This window comes from Moschus berezovskii, chromosome 15 (genome assembly GCF_049115385.1).
Source record: "Moschus berezovskii isolate FMDL1 chromosome 15, NW_MosBer_1.0, whole genome shotgun sequence".
Classification (NCBI taxonomy): Eukaryota; Metazoa; Chordata; class Mammalia; order Artiodactyla; family Moschidae; genus Moschus; species Moschus berezovskii.
The window spans coordinates 15,922,466-15,944,677 of record NC_142474.1 but is presented as its reverse complement, the minus strand read 5'-3'; the positions used below and the strand labels follow the sequence as shown (position 1 = coordinate 15,944,677).

The following is a 22,212-nucleotide window of genomic DNA, read 5'->3' as shown; positions in this document are numbered from 1 at the left end:
AGTCCTGCCATCTTGCCCTCTCCTCCACCCTTCTCCTCCAGTTCAGTTCAGTCGCTCAGTCATGTCTGACTCTTTGCTACCCCATGGACTGCAGCACGCCAGGCCTCCCTGTCCATCACCAACTCCTGGAGTTTACTCAAACTCATGTCCATTGAGTTGGTGATGCCATCCAGTCACTCTTCCTCCAAGGTCTTGCCAAATCGGGTTGTAGTAAATAGGCTTCAGAGTACAGTGACAAATGATGGCCAAGCCCAGTACCACCACTCAGGTCTGAAAGGAGCACAGCTGGGAGAGGCAGAGTTAAGGAACAGACCCTTGGAGACGCGAGTCCTACAACAGACTTTTAAATTGGAATGTCTGTCTAGGAGACTGTGCCCGCAATCTAGAAGGTTCATGACAGCAGGAGTAGAACAGAGTCAACAAAATTCCATGAGACTGGGGTTGGTGGGGAGGACAAGGCTAACAATTTCTAATTTAGCTATTTGGAGCACCAAGGGGCCCAGAAGTCTCTTTGCTCATGCGTAAAGTATCTTTATACTGAGGGGGTGGGGAGGTGGGGGTGGGGGTGGGGTGGGCAGGAAAGAGGAAATTATGCTATTATTCAAAGCAGTGTGTTGTGGGAGGGCGGGGGTGTGTATCCTTTAGGAGCGAAAGTGGGTCCCAAGTGAGCTTGGAGGAGGGACAGCCGGTGCAGTGTTTTGTTTTCCTTTTTCCCTCGTGCTCACTGCTACAGGAAGCACGAGGCGCAAGCACTCACGGCCTTCCTCCAGGGTGCTGCCAATATTGTGTGGAGAAGAATAGCTGAAGAACAAGAAAAAAAAAATCTTAACGTTTTCTTCTAATAGCGTGAACTTTGAGACACCGTCTGACTCATGTTTTAAAGGCTCTTCAATTTGAATTCACCTTTGTGTTGTTTTTCTCAAGGCTCTAGGCTCGAGTCCAAATTTGTGTCAAGCAGCCGCTACCCTCGGCTGGAGGCGTCGCAAGGCCTGGGTCCCACCTCAGGGGGTGGGAACCTGGTGTTGACCTTCTCCAGCCCTTCTTCAAGGACAGTCCTCAACTTGGGTCAGAAGACCATAAACGGCCTTTTTAGGGGAAGTGGAGGTGTCTGGTGATACAGCCCAGCAAGAGACCACTCGTCCTGCTTCAGGCAACATCGCCTCCTGGGGCTCCCCATTCGTGTATACCTAAAAGTAGCATTACTATCTGTTAGGGTACTTTTGGCTACAAGTATCAAAATTCAATTCAACTGGCTTAAATAATAACAGGGATTAAAGTCCAGAGGTCTTTCTCTCCTCTGACTCCTAAGTATTGCTTTATCCAAAGGCTGGCTTCCTGCACGTCTGGGGACAAGATGACTTACAGCCGCAACGGGGGTTCACGCCTCCGGTTCATGGGCAGTGAGAATAGGGAGGTTATGATTGGTCCAGCTTAGGTCATGTGCCTACCGCTGGCCAATCACTCTGGCTGGGCTTAAACCGTGACTGTGGCCAATCAGGGCCCAGCACGGAGTGGTACTGCGGGAACCACAGAGACTACTACAAACCGAGCCTTTCGATGGGCTCATGCCTTTCTTCCTCTTCTTATTCCTGTAATAGCCTTCTTTTCACTTCGGAGGAGGGGAGGGTTCTGTCGTGCACCACCACCTGGCCCCCAATCCCCCCACAGGCTTCCTCGCATTTGCCCTCAAGGCTCAGCTCTCTGGAGCGCAGCCCTTGCTTCTCTACATTGCTGTTTACCAACAGGTATCAAGTTCAGCTTTGTCAGGCAGCAACCGGAGGCTGAATCCAGGCTCATTCTAGTTGTCTGTTCTGGCCTCACTGAGAGTGAACGGCCTTGCCCTCAGACCTGGGGCTGCCCACACCAGGGCTGTTTTGGCTCATCCACCCAGACCTCTCACAGCTGTTGGTTGGAATAATTAAGTACCCTACCCTATTTCCCCCTTGCTTCTGATTTCTCTTCTCAAAGCGCACACACTCCCTGTATAACTCACCCGACCTGGCCTCTGCGGATCCCTTCCCCTACCCGCCTCTCCAGTGCAGACATTTGGTTGCCTTGCCTCCCCATGTGCCCAGTTCTCTGCAAGATGGTCCATCTGGGTGCTCCTGCAACACTCTGGGGTCAATATGTCTCCATGGAGCTGGTTTTCCTTCAAATGAGCTCCTTTTTGAGGATCCCCTTTAAGAGTTGAGGATTGCTGGAATTCCCTGGCGGTCCAGTGGTTAGGGCTCCATGCTTCCACTGCTGGGGACCCAGGTTCGATCCCTGGTGGGAGAACTAAAATCCTGCATGCTGGAAATTGCAGCCAAAAGTTAAAAACTCCCCTACTTTTAGAGAAAGAGTTGAGGCCATTACTTCTCCCGCATCCTGGTAGTTTGGGCTGTGTCCCCATCACCAACCAGGGCTATCTCTGGAAATAGGGGCAGATACTCTGGGTCTCACAAGAGGGCCAGTCCACAGCTCATAGGAGACAGTACTTCTGCGGGCTGCCCCAGCACCCAGGCCAGTGCCCTGCCTTGGGGGCTGCCTGGCTGCTGTGTTAGCAGCACTGATGGCAATTCTTTAATTAGACCAAGCAGGGTTTTCTTGGACGGGGGTGGGAGGAGGTGTGTGGGTCTATTGGGGGAAACTAGGTCACCTGAAAACCAGCAGTCAAGAGGGAGCTGTCCTGGAGCCCCAGCTCCAGGGAACCCAGAGGGGAGAGCCAGTTGGGGGCTGACAGCAAAGTCAGAGAAATGTGCTCTGGCCCCCTTTCTTGGCCCTTGGGAGACACTGTCCTCAGCTTTCTCCAGGGGGCTGGGCAACTGCCCTTAATTCCTTTACTCAAGCAGACTGTCCAAGCCAGGGAAGCCACAGCAGTGTCTCCTGTCTGCATGGGGCGCACCACCCTGGGGCTCAAGGAGGGAGCACTATACTGGGATTCAAGTTACTGTTCAGTCTTTGTATCCTATGAATGTGTTGTCTAGTCCCTTGTACCTCTGTTTTGTCATTCATCCAATGGGCAGGGACCGTCCCTGTCTTTACCTTGCTGTATCCCTAGCTGTCTGGCATGTGACAGATGTTCAGTGAATATTTGTCAGCTGAAATAATGAGCTCTTTAAGAGGGCTTCTTTTGTCAGATTGTTGTTATTGAGGATCAGTGGCCAGGTGAGGGATTCCCAAACGTCAATCACAATTTTTGCCAGCATTAAATGTCATCGTTCTTTAATTTTTCTTTGCTACTCCCTTGCAGGATTTCCAAGGGAAATAAAGAAGATTTATTTAAAAAGGAAATTTTATATCACCACCATAAATAAACAGTAACTGTGAAACCAGATCAACAGGGGAAAAAGTCACTGTTATTACATTCTGTTGTAAATACTCTCGCTTGCCCAAGGCTGTAAGCCGAGACTGACTTTCTCTTTGTTTATAAGGGAAATTGACATAGTTATAAAAATGTTAAAGATTTATTAGCACCCAACTGATAACTTTCTTCTGAAAAAAAAAATGATAGATTTTTTTCTAAGTGAAAAGGAGGTAACTTGCTGTCTTTGAATCCATGTTTTATTAAGTCTTGTCCTGAACGTTTGTAAATTCACTTGGAATGGGTTCTCTTTCTACACTTTGGGAAACCCCTGGCTGGGACAATGGCTGGGGAGGTTCTTAGAAAAGGATTCAGTTCAGTTCAGTTGCTCAGTCGTGTCCGACTCTCTGCGACCCCATGAACCGCAGCATGCCGGGCCTCCCTGTCCATCACCAACTCCTGGAATCCACCCAGACCCATGTCCACTGAGTCGGTGATGACATCCGATCATCTCATCCTCTGTCGTCCCTGTCTCCTCTTACCCTAAATCTTTCCCAGTATCAGGGTCTTTTCAAATGAGTTAGCTCTTTGCATCAAGTGGCCAAAGTATTGGAGTTTCAACTTCAACATCAGTTCTTCCAATGAACACCCAGGACTGATCTCCTTTAGGACGGACTGGTTGGATCTCCTTGCAGTCCAGGGGACTCTCAAAAGTCTTCTCCAACAACACAGTTCAAAAGCATCAATTCTTCTCTGCTCAGCTTTCTTTATAGTCCAACTCTCACATCCATACAATACCACTGGAAAAACCATAGCCTTGACTAGACGGACCTTGGTTGACAAAGTAATGTCTCTGCTTTTTAATGGGTTGGTCACAACTTTCCTTCCAAGGAGTAAGCGTCTTTTAATTTCATGGCTGCAGTCAGCATCTGCAGTGATTTTGGAGCCCAGAAAAATAAAGTCAGCCACGGTTTCCACTGTTTCCCTATCTATTTGCCATGAAGTGATGGGACCGGATGCCATGATCTTAGTTTTCTGAATGTTGAGCGTCAAGCCAACTTTTTCACTCTCCTCTTTCACTTTCATCAAGAGGCTTTTGAGTTCCTCTTCACTTTCTGCCATAAGGGTGGTGTCATCTGCATATCTGAGGTTATTGATATTTCTCCCAGCAGTCTTGATTCCAGCTTGTGCTTTCTCCAGCCCAGCGTTTCTCATGATGTACTCTGCATATAAGTTAAATAAGCAGGGTGACAATAATACAGCCTTGACGTACTCCTTTTTCTATTTGGAACCAGTCTGTTGTTTCATGTCCAGTTCTAACTGTTGCTTCCTGACCTGCATACAGGTTTCTCAAGAGGCAGGTCAGGTGATCTGTATTCCCCTCTCTTTCAGAATTTTCCACAGTTTATTGCATGTTTTGACACTTCCCAATTAGTAGGTGATCAGTGAATATTCAATAATGAAGAAATGGGTAACCATCTGTGTACAGACTCTTAATGGCTGACAGAAGATGTACAGAACACTTAGGCTGATCTGACATCAGTGGAAATTTTATTCTCCAGTGAGTGATGGAGAATTTGCCACCTCCAGAGACAGCCACTGGACCACAAGCCCTTGTTCAGTTGCTTGTTGGACAGCTCTGGAGGCCAGGTGCCTGTTTTTTGGTGCACACCACTACTCCCCTATACGTTGATTCTGGTCTTTATTGAGGAGACTCACAGACTGCCTTCTCTTTCTTGTGCATATTGGACCTGTGGATATTTCGCCTAAGGCAGGGCTTGCAAACTGAAATCATAGGAGCTAATGGTGGTGGTGGTGGTTTAGTCACTAAGTCATATCTAACTCTTGTGACCCCATGGACTGTAGTCTGCTGTCCATGGGATTTCCCAGTCAAGAATATTGGAATGGGTTGCAATTTCCTATTCCAGGAGATCTTCCTGACCTAGGGATCGAAACTGTGTCTCTTGTGTCTCCTGCATTAGTGGGCAGATTCTTTACCACCGGGCCACCAGGTAAGCCCTATAGGAGCTAGCAAGTGATGCCAGTTAGTGATGGAGGTCAGATGGGAGTAATGGGAGGTGGTGGGCACCATGGAAAATGAGATGTGCCCCATCTAAATTGGTCAGTCCTACTCAGTACCAGCTGATTGTTGCCATGTGAGCTTGGTGTGGCCAGCTGCTGAGATGTTCTAAGAAAGGCTGAAAATCTGATTTTGGATATCAGATCTCCAAGTTTTAAATATTAGCAGTGAATGACAATACCGTAAAATACAGTGTGGACCCCAAACCAACCAAGCGAATAAACAAACACGATGTGGACCATGAGGGACTTTCTGGCTGTCTGGCCTTGAACCACAAGTTACTCACTGCTTCCTCCAAGACTTCTGTTCCCTTGGGCTGGGCCCCATCCATTTCTGGCCATGTTTTTATTTTATTTTTTAATATTTATTTGTTTGGCTGCGTTGTATCCTAGTTGTGGCACACCGGATCTTCGTCGTGTCATGGGGGATCTTTTGCTGCTGTGCATGCGTTCTCTAGTTGTGGCACATGGGATCCAGAGTGCTCAGGTTTCAGTAGTTGGAGCAAACAGGCTTAGTCGCTCCACAGAATGTAGGGTCTTAGTTCCTAGACCAGGGATTGAACCCACATCCCCTGCATTGCAAGGTGGATTGTTAACCACTGGACCACCAGGGAAGTCCCTCAAGCCAGGTTTGTGTGTGTTGGCTCCTAGAATTCCCTTCATGGTGTTCAGCCCCTCTCCATGCCTTTGAACATTGGGAAGCTCCTTCTCAGCTCGTGTCTGCCCTCCTGAGCGAGTGAACTCCTACTCATCCTTGGAGATGCAAATCAATTGTCTCCTACTTTGGAGAGCCTTTCCTGATAACCCCAGCCAGAATAGCTCATCCATTTTCTAGCTGTGTGGTATTTGGCAGGTTAATTAGTCTCTCTGTGCCTCAATTTCCTTATCTGAAATGGGGATCAGAATAGTACCTGGTCTCATTAGGTCATCAGAAGGATCAGGTTAATTTACAGGTAGATGACACCATGACAGATCAATAGACGTGGTGTTTCCTAGAAGACAGAGCTGATTCTTGATCCATCTCTGAACCAGGACTCATCACAGGGCAGGTTTCACTGTTTGATTCCTGGAGGAAGTGGGAAAAAATAAATAGGTGGTCCCTTAGCTCCTAGTGAGGTCCTGCCGTCGTGATGATACAGCGTGGTTGTGAGTTGAACTCCTCTGAGCTCCTTACTTTTAAAAAGGAGTATCTATCTAAGTGGCTAAAACACTGAGCATGCCAAGTTCTGGCAGAGAAACTGGATCACTCATAGATGACTGGAGGGAATGAAACATGGTACAGCTACTCTGGAAAACAGTTTGACAGCTTCTTATAGAACTAAACATGTAATTACTGTACAACCCAGCAGTTGTACTCTTGGGCATTTACTCCAGAGGAATGAAAATTCATGTTCCCACAAAAACCTGTGCGTGAATGTATTAGCCCCAGGCCGGAGACAACGTAGACGTTCTTCAGTGAGTGAATGAATAAGCAAAGTGGGGCACATCCGTAAAGGGGGGGGTTGTTGTTGCTGTTCAGTCATATCCAACTCTTTGTGGCCTGATGAGCTGTAGCCCGCCAGGCTCTTCTGTCCACGGGATTCTCCAGGCAAGAATACTGGAGTGGGTTGCCGTGCCCTCCTCCAGGGGATCTTCCCGACCCAGGGATTGAACCTGCATCTCTTAGGTCTCCTGCTTTGGCCCAGCACTACTGGGGAGCATCAGGTCTCAGTCACAGCATGGGTGATCTTCATTGCCACACTCGAGCTTCTCTTCAGTTGCCTCATGGGGGCTTAGTTGGCCTGTGGCATGCGGGATCTTAGTCCCCCAACCAGGGATCAAACCTGCATCCCCTGCACTGGAAGGTGGATTCTTAACCACTGGACTCTTTGGAATAAGGTTCCCAAAGAGCTTATGTTTCTGTAGGTTATATCTGTCAATATTTACCAAGTTATAAATTAATACAGAGACATTTAAAATACAGTACTCGCTCCTTTAAAAATAACAATAAACCCCTTCCATGTTATAACAATAAACTCCCGTATGTGTTATAACAACAGAACAACCTTACATGAAATTATAATATGACCATCAAAAGTAAGGATTATTGTATGACTGTGATGGAAGTGTTAACTAACAGTTGTAATCATATTGCAATATATAAGTATGTCAAATCAACACGGTTGTACAGTTGAAACTTACACAATGTTATAGGTCAATTATATCTCAATTAAAAAATAAGGAAGGAAGACAATAAAATAGGGGGGGAAAGCGTTTGGAAGGTGGGACTGGGTGACGTCATCAGATCGGAGTTTTGAGTGTGACGCATGTCGATCTGTGTCTCTCCCGCTCCCCGCCACAGGCCCCAGCATGCCGCCCCAGCCCCGCAGGAGCCCGCATGCTGCCGCGGCCCCCGGTGCGCCGCGCTAGCCCCCAGCCAGGGCGCAGGGAGGCGCGGAGGCCATGGCCAGCCACGTGGACCTGCTGACCGAACTGCAGCTGCTGGAGAAGGTGCCCACGTTGGAGCGGCTGCGCGCCGCCCAGAAGCGCCGGGCCCAGCAGCTGAAGAAGTGGGCGCAGTACGAGCAGGACCTGCAGCATCGCAAGCGCAAGCACGAGCGGAAGCGCAGCACGGGCGGCCGGCGAAAGAAGGTGTCCTTCGAGGCCAGCGTGGCCCTCCTGGAGGCCTCACTTAGGAACGACGCTGAAGAAGGTAGGCCACTCCTGGGCCTGGTTGGTGGGTGACCGCCTGGGCCTTTTGGATTCTTGGTTTTGTGCCCTGGAGGGGAGAGCGGGGCGGGTCTGGGCCTCCTCGCCCACCTTTCGGCAGCTCCAGGCATCTTAGGAGGTAGATGTTCCTAGGAAAGGCGCTGGAATCGGAGACTTTTTTCTTTTTTAGACAAGAATGCCAGCCTTTGGCTAATACATCCTTATTTTCCTTCCCTCACACTAATATTGACTGCCAACCTACATCTTGTATATTACAATTCCAGATACAGTGGTGAACCAGTTGGATCTGGTTTCTCTCTCCCAGGAGCTCAGTACTCAGAGGACCCTGCATTTCCTAAGCCCTTCCTCGGTACCCCGGAACTGGTCCCTTTTATTGGGTCTTCACCGCGGAGGTAGATGGGTTAGACAGGTGGAAAACAGCATAAGTAGACTCTGAGGTTAGATGACTTGGGTCTCAAACTGGTTTTGTCAGTTATTCCCTGGGTGACCCTGGCAAGTAGGCAAGTCTCTTCAGCTCCCTATATCTTAGTGTCTGCCTCTGTAAAATGGGGCTAATAATAGCATCCACCTCCAGGGCTTGCTCTGAGCATTAAAGTAGAGAATACCTGTAAGTTCTTGACATGGTCCCTCATACTGTGTGAGTGATTAGTTTGTTTTATTTTATATTATTACTATGTTTTATTATATACATTTATATAAAATTATGATTATATAAAAGTATATTTATATAAAGAGCGTCCAGAAAGTCTAGAAACAGACAGATGTACACAATGTTGTCTGGGACATTTCCAGTCTGTAAAGCAGATGAATAAATAAATATGAACACATACATACGTTCATATAATCTGTTTCCAGATTTTATGGATACCCTGTACTTGTTATGTTTTATTTAATTATGTTATTATTATTATATGTCCTATTATCCAGATATCATAATACCCAAGAGGCAGGTATAATAATACCCATTTTACAGATGGGAAAACCGAGACCATTGAGGTTCAGAAACTTGAGCAAGGGAGGAGAGCTGGGATCAGAACTCCCAGGATCCAGGCTCTTGTCCCTGTGGCTTCACAGCCTTGTGGCCGCTGTAAGTTGTAAGAGTGAACGGAGGATCTCCCTTGGGCATGCTCTGAGGGCTCACGCCTGCTCTCTGTGCAGCTGAGATGTGTCCACGCATCCTGTGTTGCCTTTGATAGGCGCTGGTGCCTCCCTGAATATGAATCCCTTCTGCCTGTCCTTGGAGGGACCCAGCCGTGTTTCTTGGGTCCTTCTGGTCTCCTGCCTTCCCACATCCTCCAGACAGTTGGTGCTAAAGCAGCCGATGAAAGAACGGAGAGGTGGAGGCACTTACCACACTGGTGGGTATTAGGGCTTATGTTTGTTGCCCCTTAGATTCTAGAACCCTCTGAGAAGCACAGGTCCCTTTCTGGCCTGGTTACAGAGCACCCTGGGACTGAGCAGAGAGGCGCCCCCAGAACCCCTCAGCTGCAAACAACGCAGCCAGAACCCGGGGTGAGCAGCCCCCGTGAGAGAGGCCTGAAGTCTCAGGCTTGGGGGACGCCGCCCTGTGGGGCTCCTTCCTACGTGTCATTTACCGGGTGACTCGGCAGGTCCCTCCCACTCAGTGGGCGGTACGTCATGATGTGTGATTTTGTCGTGGGCGGCGGTGCATCAGCCCTCCTTTCCCACTCATCTTCCATTCCCTTCTCCCCGAGCCCCGTTTCCCTTTGCGGAAGAGGCTTTTCAGAGGTTCTCTGAGCTGACAATGGGCTGCTGTAGAGTGTCCAAGCACCGTCCACCACCCTGCCCTGGTGCACTCCCACCCCTACAGGTTAGAAGGAGTGTTGGGCTTGGATCCAAGGTTCAGAGGCCCCTCGGTCCTTTGGTCCTGTTTGTGACCTTGAAGAGCTTGTTTCACCTCCCTGGGTTCAGTTTCTTAATCTGTAAAAGGGGTTTTGAATACTTGCCCTCAAGGCAATGTGGCAAGAATTAGACAAGATCCCAGATGTCACAACTCTTTGAAAAGGGACCCTGAACCCTGCACCAGTAGGGTGATCATTTTAACACATTTTCCCCACCGTGTGTGTGTGTGTTAAATAGACTTTAGTGTTTTTAAGAATGCAAATACATGCTTCTTATAAAAATCAAACAACATAGAGATATAAAAGTCCTTTCCTTCCTCCCTCCCTCCTTTCCTTCCTTCCATGATTGATGTATTTCCTTCCAGGCATTTTTCTCATTTACCTATGTGTTTGTAGACTTGATGAACTATAGAGCTAGTTTCCGACTTTTGTTTGCTTTGTTTCTTATGTAACTGGTACATATTAGATACATTATTCTGTAGGTTTTTTTTTTTCACTCAGTAATATATCTTGGAGGCGTTTTCATGCCAGTACAATGGAATAATATATCTGCATTCTTTTTAACTGCTTCATAGTATTCCGCAGTATGGATTCGCCAGTATTTTTAGCTAGTTTCTTTTTGTTGGAACACAAGTTTTTTTCAGTAGTTTTACTTCTGCCGCAGTGAATATTTTGTGCACACATGCAAATGTTTATCTGGATATTAAATTTGAATGAGAAGAGTGCTAGATCCTACCCCCTCCGCCCCCATTGCGGGCTGGTGCCCTGGCTCAGGGCAGAGCCAAGTGAGAGTGGAGGGCCAGAGCACTGTGCCCTGTGGCCTCACTTTTGGGATGCATTGAGAGGTGCCCCTGGGGACCACAGGTGTCTGGGTTTTAAGCGGGGTGTGGAAGCTGCTAGCAGGCGTTCTCACCAGACTATGCTCAGCTTTCTGGCAGCACAACTGAGCCCGATGCTCCCAGCTGACTGGGATAGCTTCTGTGTGCTGGTGGGGCTTTCGGTGGGGCGGCTGCTGGGGCGTTAGCTCCCAGTGGGATGGGAGTGTGGGGTGGCAGCTCCCCCGCTCCCCTGAGCTCGCAGCAGGGGCTGAGTCAACCTCCTCCACCTGCCAGGGTGATGTGAGTCATTCCTGGAGTAAGGCAGCGCTGAGGAACTCACTGACTTTCTCTGGCCCTGCATCGCCTGCAGGTTAATGTCCAGATACCAGGGACACTCTGGCTTCCTGAGCTCTATTCTCAGCTTCCCACTGCTGGGTATCGGTTCACACTCCAGCCACCTCCAGCTCTTCTGGCTTCCGCCCCACGCCCTGCATTCTCTTACCTTTCCACCTTGGCATATGTGCTTCCTTCTGTCTAGAACATTCTTCCCCTAACTAACTCCTACACCCTTCAGGTTTGGGTTCCTGTGTGACCTTCTTGGGGAGCCATCTCTGATCCCTTTTCTGGGCCTTTTCCCCCATCACTTGGTAGAGCAGTAACTCCATACCCAGCTGATATTTACTGAGAGGTGAGAAGCATAGTCTTTGAAGTTACTTATCCAGGATTCCTCCTTTCAGCTCTGCTACCTACTAGCTAAGCAACCTGGGAAAGTTCACTAACTTCTTGGTGCCTCAATTCCCCATCTGTAAAAATGAGGATGATATAATATGCCTGCTAACCCTGTAGGATTACATTGGGTTGACATATGTGGGAGTGGTATGGTAAGAAGTGGATATATAATTTATATCACTTATATGTGGAGTCTAAAATATGACACAAATGAACTAATTTACAGAACAAAAACAGATTCACAGACATAGAAAACAAACATGATTACCAGGGGGGAAACAGGAGGGGGAGAGATAAATTAGGAGTTTGGAATTAGCGGATTACAAGATACTATATATAAAATAGATAAACAACAAGGTCCTACTGTATAACATAGTAAACTGTAGTGGAAAAGAATATGAAAAAATGTATATGTATAACTGAATCACTTTGCTGGATAAAAGTAACACAACAGTGTGAATCAACTATTCTTCAGTTTTTGAAATTTAAATGAGAAGTGCATATGATGTAAACTGCTACCCTGCATTATCCACTGTTCTACGCTCACACATTCTTCTCTTTCTGTATTTACTTGGGCTTCCCTGGTAGCTCAACTGGTAAAGGATCGACCTGTAGTGCAGGAGACCTGGGTTTGATCCCTGTTTTGGGAAGATCCCCTGGAGGAGGGAATGGCTACTCACTCCAGTATTCTTGTCTGGAGAATTCATGGACAGAGGAGCCTGGCAGGCTGCAGTCCATGGAGTTGCAGAGAGTTGGACACAGCTGAGCGACTTTCACTTATTTATTTATTTTTGGCTTCACTGCTGCACACGGGCCCTCTCTCGTTATGGTGAGTGGGGGCTGCTCTTTGTTGCGCTGCTGCATGGGCTCTAGGTGCTTGGACTCAGAAGTCATGGCACACGGGCTTAGTTGCTCCATGGCATGTGGGATCTTCCCAGACCAGGGATTGAACCCATGTTCCCTGCATTGGCAGGTGCGTTCTTAACCACTGGACCACCAGGGAGATCCATTCTGCAGTATTGATGTGCCACTGGTAATCCATTCACCAGATGCTGAGCATTTAGATGGTTTCCATTTGGGGTTTTGATGAATAATGCTGCTAAAAACATTTGCATGCAAGTCCTTTTGGGGACGTTTGTTTTTATTTCTCTTGGGTAGTTACCTAAGAATGGAATTACTGGGTCAGATGGTAAATCTATCCCAAAGTTAAGTTTCTTAACTTTTAAGAAACTGCCAAACTGTTTGGCAAAATGGCTTCACCGTTTTACATTCTCAGACCTCATTTTATAGGTGAAATTGTACATTGTATGTTTCCATTGAAGCTCTGAGAGGCTGTGTCACTTGCCAAGATCACATAGGTTTGAAGTTTTAGATCTGAGACCTGAACCCAGATCTGTGGTCCCTGAAGCCCATGGTTTTAACCACTGGGTGGTCCTGGAATCTCTTGCTTTTGTTTTTTCTAGAAAATATGAGAATGATTCACTCGTGGTTCTGATCTGTGTCTCTGTGGGCCTTAAGGCCCCTCGTGTTTCTGCTGTCCTCTTGGGCCCTTACTGTTTGGGGGGGTCCCTGGATGACCTCTTCATCACTACCTGTAACTTCTTTCCATGGCCACATGATCCAGCCTCTCTTGAAATGACCAAACACTCGTGAAATTGTCAGGGCTTCTGTTCTCCCCTCAGAATGTGTAGGGCTTTCTTTACGAAAATCCTGAAAAAAAAAAACATTGAAGAAAAAGTTGAGTGATTCTTCTGCAGCCTGATTTTAACTCATCAGCTATTATTCTCATGGTAAAGGTTTTCAAGCTTCTTTTTTTAAAGAGTGGAGACTTCTCTTTAAATGAACTATTGTGCAGTACCCCAATATGTAAAACACATGAAAGGACTATTCTGCCTGAGGAGGTGGGGCGTGCTGGCTCCTCTTCCCCTTGCCTCCCCCTCACTGCTCCCAGAAACCTCTCCCCAACACCCAGGTGCGTTGGCGGACATCTGGGCTCCGCACACCAAGCTTCAACCATTGACTCATCTAAAGAAAACGCAGTTTGAACTTTCACTTTTGAATGATTTTGCAAAGGGAAGTTTCTTTTCACTTAATTACAAAAATAATGCATCCTTGTTTGTAGAAAAGTTTAAAGGTACATAAAAAAATTAAGAAAATAAAATCACTCATCCTTTCACTGAAGAGCAACAGTCATTGAAATATCAAAAAAAATTTTTTTATTATTGTTCTATCCATCAGAGTCCTAACTGGAAAACAAAAGATGCTCTCACATTGAGTATTTTGAGTAAAGTTTAATAAAGAAGCAATTTGCAAAGAGTTTAGGGCAATAATCTTCAAACATTTTGGTCTCAAGGCACGTTTATGTTATTAACAACTGAGAACTCTTAAGAAATCTTATTTAAATGAGTTTTATATCAATATTTACCATTTAGTTCAGTTCAGTCACTCAGTCGTGTCTGACTCTTTGTGACCCCATGAATCACAGCACGCCAGGCCTCCCTGTCCATCACCTACTCCCGGAGTTCACCCAAACTCATGTCCATCGAGTTGGTGATGCCATCCAGCCATCTCATTCTCTGTCGTCCCCTTCTCCTCCCGCCCCCAACCCCTCCCAGCATCAGAGTCTTTTCCAATGAGTCAGCTCTTCGCATGAGGTGGCCAAAGTATTGGAGTTTCAGCTTTAGCATCAGTCCTTCCAATGAACACCCAGGATTGATCTCCTTTAGAATGGACTGGTTCGGTCTCCTTGCAGTCCAAGGGACTCTCAAGAGTCTTTTCCAGCGCCACAGTTCAAAAGCATCAATTCTTCGGTGATCAGCTTTCTTCACAGTCCAACTCTCACATCCATACATGACCACTGGAAAAACCATAGCCTTGACTAGACGGACCTTGGTTGGCAAAGTAATGTCTCTGCTTTTTAATATACTATCTAGGTTGGTCATAACTTTCCTTCCAAGGAGTAAATGTCTTTTAATTTCATGGCTGCAATCAGCATCCGCAGTGATTTTGGAGCCCAAAAAAACAAAGTTTGACACTGTTTCCACTTTTCCCCCATCTATTTCCCATGAAGTGATGGGACCAGATGCCATGATCTTTGTCTTCCATATAGGAAATTAAAACTGAGGAGTTAAAATAAATGTGTATTCACTGACTAAAACATAAACTTATTAACTGTTGTACTAGTTATTTATTGTTGCATTGCAGATAAGCTCAAAATTTAGAAACTTAAAGCAATAAATATTGGGATTTACCTGGTGGTCCAGTGGCTGACTTCGCTCTCCCAATGCAGGCAGCCTGGGTGTGATGCCTGGTCAGGGAACTAGATCCCTCATGCCACAACTAAGACCCAGAAGAGCCAAATAAATAAATTAATTAAAAAAAGTATAAGAATTAAAAAAGATAAATATTTACTGTCTTACACAGTTTCTGTGAGTCAAGAATCCAGGAGCAGCTTAGCTTACGTGATACCAGCTCAGGATCTCTCATAAGTTTGCGATCACTTCAGGGTTTAACTGGGGCTGAAGAATCCACTTCCATGATGGCTTACCCACAAGGCTCTTGGTGGGAGGCCTCAGTTTCTTGCCATGTGAGCCTCTCCCTTGGACTGCTTGAGTATCCTCTCAACATGGCAGCTGGCTTCCTGCGGAGTTTGTGATCCAAGAGCTAGAGTAAGGAGGGAATCACAGCGCCTCTTACGACCTGCCTTGTAAGCCACATACCATTCCTTCTGTCACATTCTATTCATTAGAAATGATTCACCAAGTCCAGCCTACACTCAAGGCGAAGGGGATTAAACTCCACCTCTTGAAGGGAGGAGCATCTGTGAACATGTTTAAAAACCACCACACACGTTAACATAAATCTTTTTATGAAAAATGATATTTTTCAAAACAAAAAAAGTAGTGAGGAGAGTAGCCTAGTTTTATGCTTTTGCAAATCTTTTAAAGGTCTGGCTTAATAGAAGACAGCTGGATCCTTTCATCTGCTTCTGAATTCAATCTGTTGTGGTATGTTATTTTGGTGGATGTTAATGAAGAAAGTCTTACCTCACACAGATATGGAGTTGGAAAAGGGAGGAAATATTTTAATTGCCTTTTCAGATAAATGTGGGTATTCTTTGAAACTTCAATCAAATACAACAGGTAGTAGTTTCTTGATGGCTAATTGCAATGTGGAATCTGAAACTGTTATCAATTTTTAGCTTTTCTTATGCTCTTATTGATACATTAAAATCCATTGGTTTGTCTTATATTTGGAATGACTATTTTATCCATGCATACTTTTTTAAAAAAAACATAGTATATTGATCTATTAGAAAGTATTGGCTCACTTTTTTAGATATGACATCAAAAACACAAGCAACAGAAGCAAAAGTAAACAAGTAGGACCATATCAAACTAAAAAGCTTCTGTATAGCAAGAGAAACAACCACTAAATGAAGAGACAACCTACAGAATGGGAGATATATTTGCAAACCATATATCAGATAAGGAGTTAATATCTAAAATATATAAAGAACTTTACAACTCAATAGCCAAAAAGCCAAATAATCCAGTTTAAAAAATGGGAAGAGGACCTGAATAGACATTTTTCCAAAGAAGATATAGAAGTAGACAACAGGTACATGAAAATACACTCAAAGTACAAATCATCAGGGAGATGCAAATCAAAGCCATGGTGGGATAGCACCGCATAGCTTTTAGGTTGTCTATTCATCAGATAGATGAGAGATTATAATTTATCTGTTGGTAAGGATGAGTAGACAAGGGAACTCTCTGCACTGCTGGTGGGAATATAAATTGGCGAAACCACTATGGAAAACAGTATGGAGGTTCCTTTAAGAATTAAAAATAGAGCTTCCATATGATCCAGCAACCTCACTTTTGAGTGATTTGACAGAGATCACTACCTGGTAGAGATATCTGCACAGCAGTATTTGTTGCAGCATTGTTCACTATAGCCTAAATGTTCTTCATGAATGAATGGATTAAAAAATGTGATGTATATAATTTGATCATAAAAAAGAAGGAAATACTGCTATTTGCAATAACATGGATGAACTTTGAGGGCATTATGCTAAGTGAAATGTCAAAGAAAGACAGATGCTATTTGATACACCTATATGTGGAATCTAAAAAAACCAAACTCAGTAATGGAGTAGAATGGTTTTTGCTAGGGGCTGGTGAGGGTGGGAGTCAAAGGGTATAAACTTCCAGTTATAAGATGCATAAGCTCTGGGGACCTCACATACAGCAAGGTGACTATAGTTAATGATGCTATATATTTGGAATTTGCTAGGAGAGCAGATCTTAAATGTTCTCACCACATACGTGTAAACAGGACAATTTTGGGAGGTGATGGAGAAGTAGGCTAACCTTACTGTGGTAATCATTTTCTAATAAATATGTGAATCAAATCAGCACATTGTACACTTAAGCTTTCACAATGTTATATGTCAGTTATATCACAGTAAAGCTGGAGTTAAAGAGAAAGTATTGGTTCACTGAGTTATGCATATCTTCTAAGTGCTGACATATTTCACTATACAATGTAAAAAATTTTTATTTTCTAACCTATAACAAAATATAACCTGCAATAAAACCCCAAATCACCATACTGTACATTGGAAACTAATGCAATATTGTAAATCAGCTACCGCATATTGGTGCTCAGTGCTCATCACTCTTTCATGCCCAACTCTTTGTGGCCCCGTAGCCTGCCATGGGATTTTGTGGCCCCGTAGCCTGCCATGGGCCTCCTCTGTCCGTGGGATTTTCCAGGCAGAATGCTAGAGCGGATTGTCATTTCCTACTCCAGGGGATCTTCCCGACCCAAGGATCGAACCTGTCTCCTGCAATGGCAGATGGATTCTTTACCACTAGTGCCACCTGGGAAGCCCAAACTACTTCAGTTAAAAAATTTATATGTTTAACACCCGTCTCACCAGAAGATTCTTCAGTTACTGGGAAGCTATATGGTCATGGTGGTGACACAAGTTTTACAAAATTCTGATTTTTACCTGAAGGCTAAAATTCTGTCATTGGCAATAAACAATATCAGTGAGAAAAATCTCTTTGTCCGTTTTAGAGGAAAAGACTGATATAACCATTATTTGCAAGTCATTCTTTAAATAAAAATGGTGACCCAGGAGAGAAAGGACTAGCTTAGTACACAACTTAATCCTCAACTAATGCAGATCGAGACAGTGATCCTGCTTCATGCATACTTCTCATTTTGACATGCAGAATATTTATAAAAAACATGTACTCAAGGGTTGCAACATAGTAAGATTAGTGCATTTATGGCATCAGCAAGGGCATTTAAAAGTGAAACATACTGATTTTTTTTTTATTATGGTGTGTGTTTTGTTTTTGTGTTTTTATTAAGACTTTTTTTCAGAGCAATTTTAGGTTTATGGCAAAATTGAGGGTAAGTTACGGCGATTTCCCATAGACTGCCTGCTCTGCCCCTAACTGTCCACAGCTTCCCCCATTATCAACCATCCCCGACCAGAATAGGACATTTACTATAATTGATGAACGTACACTGACACATCAAAGTCACCTGAAGTCGGTAGTTGATCTTTCACTCCTGGTGGTGTCCGTTTTATGTGTTTGGACAAATGTATCCATCATTATGGGCTTCCTTGGTGGTTCAGTGGTAAAGAATCTGCCTGCCAATGCAGGAGACATGGGTTCAATCCTTGGGTCAGGAAGATCCTCTGGAGAAGGAAATGGCAACCCACTCCAGTATTCTTGCCTGAAAAATCCCATGGACAGAGGAGCCTGGTGGGCTACAGTCCCTGGGGCTGTGAAAGAGTTGGATGTGGTTTAGCAACTAAACAACACTGTGAAGCAGTGAAGACTACTGTGATGATTGGAACTGTCTGACGCTACTGGACTCGCTCTATTAAAGGCACTTTGCCCACTGATGCTTTTGCACCATCAGTGCAAATGTCAACACAGTGAAAAAGGCAAGTAACATCTTAGTGCTATAATGAAAATCGTTTTAACCTGAATACCCTGAAAGAGTCTTGGGGATCACTTTGAGAACTCTTGGTTTGTGAGAGACACCAAGGAATGGTGCGTAACTCTGGGGCTAGTACAAGTGGGGGCGATGAGCCCCCCAGGCTTGAAGAGGCCAAGAGATGAGACCCTCCTTACATCTAAGGAGGTATTTTGTGGGGAGGGCTGCCCAACAAGAGCAGTGGCTTCCTCCACCCACTGCAGCTGCCCTCCAGTCTTCTGCCCATGCTTCCCATTACCAAACCTAACCAGGAAGCAGAATGCAAGGAAGTCTGTGATGTGGTCCAAGTGGGTTGGCTTCCCCAAGCATGAGGAAGAATGGATCTGGGGGGTGGGGGCGTCGCATGGGGCATACTCAACCCAGTTGTATTCACTCTGTGTATCTACATACAAACACAGAGTAAGTGTGTGTTTACAAAATAACTTTCACCCTAACGTTTGTCTGCTCAACAAAATTAGGTACCTCCACTGTGCTCCGAAGACCCTAAGCAAGTAGTGAGATGAATAGGGCTGGGCTGGGAGGCCATGTATAAGCTATGGTATCAGGGTGAGCCCCTTAGAGGAGGTGATTTGGGCTGACTTTTGAACGTGGAGAAAGAGGGAGTCACATGAAATCTAGACGAAAGGGATAAAAGCACGGGCTGGGAATGGACTTGAGGATGAAAAGAAGCGGGGAGGCAGAGAGGCAGCCTGGAGGACGTGGGCCCCAGTAGACTGTGGAAGGACGTGTACATTTACTTGGGTGGAGATGAAAAGCTGCTGGTGGGTTTTGACAGGGGGAAGCATGTGATGAGATAAAGATTGTGAAGGGCTTTTGTTGGCTGCTGAGTGGAGAGTGGGCTATAGGAGTCTGTTCCTATGGGAGCGTGAGTGGGAACAGGGAGGCCTCATCACGAGCTATCTCAGGGGCCTAGGTGAGAGCCTGCATGTTGGCTGTGGAGATGGAGAAACGAACAGGTAGGGCTGCTAGGATTTGTGTGTCACATGACAAAGGGAATGACACACAGATGACCCTTGGTTTTTCTCTTGAGCTTCTCAGTAGATGATGGTGCCATGTTTTGAGACTGGAAAGACTGGGGTAGGAGAGAGGTGAGAATTTGGAGAGAGTCTAGAGTTCTGCAGAGTCACCCCAGTTGACATACCATTTTAACATCCAAGTGGTGATCTCGGGATTTAAAAAATTTGGGGATCACCAGCTTAGAAATGCAACCTTTTTAAAGTGAAGGGATTGTCTGAGACCATTTAGGAAGCAACACAGAGCAAAGAAGAGGCCCTAAGAGAAAGCCCTGGGTCACCTGACTAGCTACTTGTTCATCTAAGAAGAGAACAAAGGGGACCAAGAACCATCTGGCAGTGAGGAAGAAAAAAACTAAGATGATGTGACATCTCGGAAGACTAAGGAAGGAAGTATCTTTAGAAGAAAAGTCTATCGGCTGAGTCAAATGTTGCTTAGAGGTCAACTATTTTATTCTGTCTTTATATAGTCTTTGGAAAAGATATTTTAAATGACAACCTCATACATCCTTGTCTGAATGTACCATAATTTATGTAACCACTCTCCTATTATTGGATTTTGAGGTCGTTTCTAATTTTTGCAACTATAAATTATGCCATGGTGGTTATTGTATAAGAGTATTTGGACATAGCTTTTGATGACTTACATAGGGTAGATTCCCAGAGGGTCAATAGATTCAAAGAGGTAAACACTGCGAAACTTCAGTGTAAACTGCTTTTTTGGTCACCAGAATAGTTATTGTCAGTTTATACCCTTATCTTCATGGCATCCCATCAATTCATGGCAAGTAGATGGGGAAACGGTGAAAACAGTGGCTGACTTTATTTTTCTGGGCTCCAAAATCACTGCAGATGGTGACTGCAGCCATGAAATTAAAAGACGCTTACTCCTTGGAAGGAAAGTTATGATCAACCTAGACAGCATATTAAAAAGCAGAGACATTACTTTGTCCACAAAGGTCCGTCTAGTCAAGGCTATGGTTTTTCCAGTGGTCATGTATGGATGTGAGAATTGGAATATAAAGAAAGCTGATCGCCAAAGAATTGATGCTTTTGAAGTGTGGTGTTGGAGAAGACTCTTGAGAGTCCCTTGGACTGCAAGGAGATCCAACCAGTCCATCCTAAAGGAGATCAGTCCTGGGTGTTCATTGGAAGGACTGATGTTGAAGCTTAAACTCCAATACTTTGGCCACCTGATACGAAGAGCTGACTCATTTGAAAAGACCCTGATGCTGGGAAAGATTAAGGGCAGGAGGAGAAGGGGACGACAGAGGATGAAATGGTTGGATGGCATCACCGAATCAATGGACATGGGTTTGAGTGGGCTCCAGGAGTTGGTGATGGACAGGGAGGCCTGGTGTGCTGTGATTCATGGGGTTGCAAAGAGTCAGACACAACTGAGCAACTGAACTGAACTGAACCCTTATCAGCAGTGGGTACCAGGCCTGCCTCTGCATTCCCCATTAACACCAGTCAATAGCACTGAAAAGACACTTTGATGATGTATTTGATATATGAAAATTAGTTCTGTGGTCCTCATATGCATGTTGAGATTTTTAAGGTTAAATACCTATATATAAGGGACTTCCCAGGTGGCACTAGTGGTAAAGAACCTGCCTGCCCATGCAGTAGAAGTAAGAGATGTGTGTTTGATCCCTGGGTTGGAAAGATCTCCTGGAGGAGACCACAGCTACCCATTCCAGTATTCTTGCCTGGAGAATCCTGTGAACAGAGGAGCCTGGTGGGCTACAGTCCATAAAGTCATAAAGAATTGGACACAACTGAAGCAACTTAGCACACACAGCATACCTGTCTATAAGCTTACTGGTCATTTCTTCCTTTCTCTGTCTATATTTTTGTCCATTTTTCTACTCATGTGTTTGTTTTTCTTCTTGATTTTGATGATTGTGCGTATGTTTGTGTATGAGAAGGACAAGGAAAGGGAAAGAATGAAAACAGAGGAGATGTTGACTCTGTCATGTGTGGTGCAAATATTTCCTGCATTGTGTGTGTGTTTGCTTTAATATTTTGTTTATGGTATATATACTTTATGCCCTGAAGTCTTTAATTTTTATGTAGCTAAACTATATGATATTTGCTTGTTTCTCAATTATTTTGTTCTTTGCTTTTACCCCACTAAAACAGGGGTCAGAAAGCTATGGCTGGAAAGCCAAATCTTCCCACCATCTGTTTTTGTAAATAAAGTTTTATTGGCACACAGCCACAGCCATTTGTTGACATACTGTTTCTGGCTGCTCTCACAGCACAGTGGCAGAGCTGAGGAGTTGCAGCAGAGACCATAAGGCCTGCAAAGATGAAAGTACTTACCCTCTGGCCCTTAACAGAAAAAGTTTGCTGACTCTGGCTATAATGTGTTTCGTCATCCAGAGATGTATATTACCCTCTATGCTTTTCTAGATATTGTGGCCTCGTTTAAATCAGTTAAATATGTAATCCTTCTGGAACTCATTTGAGCATAAAGTGATAACCAAAAAGTATGCCTATCTCTATTTTGTTTCCACAGAATTATCAAATGTTCAGAATCTTTTCCTTCCCCATGAGTTTGCCATGCCCCCCTCATACTCGAAACCGTTATCGGTGAAGAAGGTTGACTTTCCAAACTGTTTATTCTGCTCTAACCATCTGGTTTTGTGCCAGTTACACACTGTTTTGATCCTTTTAGGTCTGTATTG

At 45.0% G+C, this 22,212-nt stretch overlaps 1 protein-coding gene across 2 annotated transcripts in view; it reads left to right on the top strand.

Annotated features, from left to right (window-relative positions):
- Positions 1–22,212, top strand: part of PPP1R16B (protein phosphatase 1 regulatory subunit 16B) — a 110,091-nt gene that overhangs the window by 22,340 nt on the left and 65,539 nt on the right. For both annotated transcript variants that reach the window (XM_055437311.2, XM_055437305.2), the window contains exon 2: positions 7,704–8,054. In XM_055437311.2, the coding sequence (XP_055293286.1) occupies positions 7,805–8,054 (250 nt within the window). In that variant the 5' untranslated portion in view covers positions 7,704–7,804. The remainder of the gene's footprint in view (positions 1–7,703; positions 8,055–22,212) is intronic.